The sequence below is a fragment of the Acanthisitta chloris genome, unplaced genomic scaffold (assembly GCF_000695815.1).
Source record: "Acanthisitta chloris isolate BGI_N310 unplaced genomic scaffold, ASM69581v1 scaffold6107, whole genome shotgun sequence".
Lineage (NCBI taxonomy): Eukaryota > Metazoa > Chordata > Aves > Passeriformes > Acanthisittidae > Acanthisitta > Acanthisitta chloris.
Window position 1 is genome coordinate 107597 of NW_008683101.1, and position 4410 is coordinate 112006.

Sequence of the window (4410 nt, forward strand, 5' to 3'; positions counted from 1 at the left end):
CACGAAAGTCCTTACTGTATCTAAGAAGCATTTGGTCTACAGAGTTATTTAAAACAACAGTACAAGGAATTATTTTCATACTTATTAAACCAGTTAAAATTATGGAGGTTTTGTTTGTTTATGGCTAAATATGAAGTCAAAGTCACCAAAATGAGCACACACAGCTATGAAATCCCGTCATGACATTTTTGAAGAGAAAATCATCAATGCCAGTAAGTATCTAAGAAGCATTTGGTCTACAGAGTTATTTAAAACAACAGTACAAGGAATTATTTTCATACTTATTAAACCAGTTAAAATTATGGAGGTTTTGTTTGTTTATGGCTAAATATGAAGTCAAAGTCACCAAAATGAGCACACACAGCTATGAAATCCCGTCATGACATTTTTGAAGAGAAAATCATCAATGCCAGTAAGTACCATAAATTTTCAACATGGTATTTCGAAATTCTCCTCTACACAGAATACCTTCATTTTCTTAGTAAAGAAAGTTCCAGTATTAAATACCAGATCAGTTACTGATGCACCCACATTCTTTTAGACGCTGAAAAAACCAGGCCTTGTCTACTCTTGGAAATACTTGCCATCTAAACAACACGTCAAAAACTCAGTGCAGACAAGGACAAAACTGTGCTCTATGTTACAGACCTAATCTAGGGTGCTACGTGACCGAATGGTGAGGTATCAAACATGTGTCCTTTTCTTCACTGAGATATTTTCTCACTCAAAACTGCACTGTGTGTTTTAACACAATATGTTTTTCTAATGTAGACAAGCCCTCAAAAGTTTAATGCTTGCATATATATATAGACCACTTCATTATAGGCAAAGAACAGTATCTATATATCTTTATATATATCTATATATCTATATCTTTATATATTTTATATATCTATATCTTCAAATAAATCTGAGGCTTCTTTACTGACATCTGTTCTACTACATTTATTACAGAGTTAATAGTCCTGTATGAGCTGGACTTTGGAGCTTGAAAAAAACCCTGAGCTGCAAAAGGTTTGAGGTTCTCCTAACCTTGGTTTTAATATTAAAAAAAAATCTACCAATTGAATTTCACCTTAAAATATTTATCTGAGAAAAATACCTTCCATTTTATTCCTATTCTCCAGGCTGGCTAAAGAATACAACACTGGATTTTTAAAGGTTAACTAAAACGAAAGATTGCAAGGTTTTTACCTGGGAAAACACACATTAATAAACCAGGATTGTTCAAAGTAAACATCTGTATCCATAAAACAGATGTATGCACAGAATATAGAAGCAACATGCAAGATCATAGGTGCAACATCTTTGTGATTTCATGCAATGTTGCACAATGAAAATCATCTAAGCATAAGGCTTTTAGTAATATTTAAATGTGTCCTCAAGTGTTGGTACAGCTTTTGGTCATTTTATGCTGACTTACACACCACAGTTTCATAGAGAAAAACAAACACCATTACACATTCAAAATTTCCAAAGAAGCAAGAAATTTAATAGACAGATTAGTGAAATGGTTGTAAAAATCATGAAAGAGTTGCTACAAATGCTCTCTTTAGATAACTGATTAAAGCCCACTGTATTCTCCTTGACTATAATACTAAATGGATTTGGGGATGAGGAGAGTAAATTATTAAGTTTTCAGCAGAATGCTATTGATATCTAAATCTCATATACTTACTTACCCAGTGTCCCACAATGAATAAAATCTGCCGCTCCAAGGAGCAATATAACCTGAAAAAAGAGAAGGGAGGAAAAAACCATTTTGCTGCCTGAGTATTTAAATGCAATAATTTTTCTCCTCCCTCAAGTTATAGCAGAAAACCAAAGAAATTTCACTGAACTTGTAATATATGTGAACCAGACCTACTGCATTAGGCAGGCCATAAAATCTACCAACCATGAAGCAAGCTAGTATTAGAACACACTTACAGGATCACATTGTACTTGTTGGAGTACAAATGTCCTCCAAAAGTCAAAGTAATGCAATAATAAATAAAATATTTCTCAAAGAATATGACAGATATAAACCTATACTCTGTAAAGGAGTATAAGAAAAAGAAAACATAACTGATGAGAAAGTATTTCATTTTTCTGAAACGCCTGAGCAGGAAACTGAACAATCTATAGCGGAAGCACTAACACTCAATGAAACATTGGTTTCCTATTATTTCTCTACTGATGGATCTACATGTGCAATGGAATATAAAAGCTGTTACTAGACATGCTGATAATCTTTACATATTACTTTTAAAAACAAGGCCTTTAGATAAGCTGAAGAGAAACAGTATAATTATCAGATGAAAGATAAAAACTGTTATTAAAAGTTATTAGCAAGATTCTTCTTAAATTTTAGTCCCACTTTCCTTGCAACAGTTTCAGCTCCTTTTGAGGACAGGTACAGACAAGATGAAGTAAGAGAAAGTTAAATCCTTTTATTACTCAAGGCTGTGCATCACTCAGTAAGTCTCCCCTCTATCTGATATTTAAAATTAGTATAATCTGACCGAAGGGTTTAGTTTAGTATCTAATCTGGATGTTCAAATGTTGTGGTGAATGTTCTATGACAAGACCATCTTCAGATGAAAAGTGTTGTCCCAATCCACTGCATGCACAAGAAGAATAAGAAACTACTGATTATGATCTTCTCTGATGCGTCCAAGATATGAGATTAGACAGCATTTACTTGGTTTCCTATTATTTCTCTACTGATGGATCTACATGTGCAATGGAATATAAAAGCTGTTACTAGACATGCTGATAATCTTTACATATTACTTTTAAAAACAAGGCCTTTAGATAAGCTGAAGAGAAACAGTATAATTATCAGATGAAAGATAAAAACTGTTATTAAAAGTTATTAGCAAGATTCTTCTTAAATTTTAGTCCCACTTTCCTTGCAACAGTTTCAGCTCCTTTTGAGGACAGGTACAGACAAGATGAAGTAAGAGAAAGTTAAATCCTTTTATTACTCAAGGCTGTGCATCACTCAGTAAGTCTCCCCTCTATCTGATATTTAAAATTAGTATAATCTGACCGAAGGGTTTAGTTTAGTATCTAATCTGGATGTTCAAATGTTGTGGTGAATGTTCTATGACAAGACCATCTTCAGATGAAAAGCATCCTCCCAGTCCACTGCATGCACAAGAAGAAGAGTAAGAAACTACTGATTATGATCTTCTCTGATGCATCCAAGATATGAGATTAGACAGCATTTACCTGAGGCTGCTGAAAAAGCTGGCTGTGATAGCTACCCACCATCTTCATCTGGGTGATAAGGGTGCCTGGAAAATGGCTAATGCTATACCTCTGGGCAAGGCAAGAAGTTATATGCAGAAAGCTACAGGCCAGTAACCCGAGTCACTGAAAAGATCATGGAGCAAAGCCTCCTGAAATACATTATTAAATGCTTTCAGAACCATTTTCCTCATTTCTCATTCATAGCTGAAGAAGAATGGGCTGGGCAAATGTACCATATGATGGATTGAAAATTGCCTGTCCTGAAAAGCTCAATACCATCTGATGGGTTGAAAATTGCCTGTCCTGAAAAGCTCAAAGTAGTATGAGTGAATCAGGGGCCAGCTGGTGGCTAGTAAAAACATCCCAGAGGCCAAAATGAACAGTGCTAAATTGAAGAGTGCTTGACATGCCTTATGACAAGGCAGAACATGAATCCAAAATCTGAAGCCCCTTCCTCCAGCTGCTGCACCTGGGATACAAGCCCAGATGTGAGCACCCTTCCACAGGAGGATTATTAGAGTGCTGCGAGTTGGTCAGACGCCCAGACTGCACAGTGCAGCAGAAGCTGAGGGAATGAGGCTTGTTCCACCTGATGAAGCAGTGATACTGATCAGTGAATTTCAGAAGCTGAAATCAACACTTCCTAAGAACTGCATCAGAATGCATGTTTTGCTGCACACTGTGACTAGATGCCAAATTTAGTTTTGATGTTAGTCCGAAAACTTTTGCTAAGGACCTGCTCATATGCATTGAAAAGCAAATCTAACCATCAACGTTTCAGAAGAGTTTTAAACAAACAAAGATGCTAACAATTCTTTTGGAATAATGGTATCATGACTAACAAAAATAAAACTGCTATTAAGTAGTCCACAACATTAAACAACTGATACCAAGAAAAATTTATGCCATAAACATTGATAAAAAGGAGCACAAGAATGAAGTCAGTTAAAAAAAAACAAGTTATGTCTCAGGAAAGTGTTTTTTGTTTGGTTTCTTTGTTTGTGTTATTTTTTTTTTCTTGTTTGTTTGGGGTGTTGTTTTGTTTCTGAAATAAAACTGACAAAACAGAACTGTGTTTGAGGTATAATATTAAGATCATGTAATTCAAACCAAACAGAAGTCAATGTTTGCATGAGTAACACATTTAGCTAGGAAACTAAGACTGCTTTTCTT

General features: G+C 35.0%; 1 protein-coding gene across 1 annotated transcript in view; it reads right to left on the reverse strand.

The window, feature by feature from the left end:
• STT3B (STT3B, subunit of the oligosaccharyltransferase complex (catalytic)) overlaps nt 1-4410 on the reverse strand; it is a 30199-nt gene that overhangs the window by 11247 nt on the left and 14542 nt on the right. The window contains exon 7 of the mRNA XM_009078779.1: nt 1683-1731. Coding sequence (XP_009077027.1) covers nt 1683-1731 — 49 coding nt within the window. The remainder of the gene's footprint in view (nt 1-1682; nt 1732-4410) is intronic.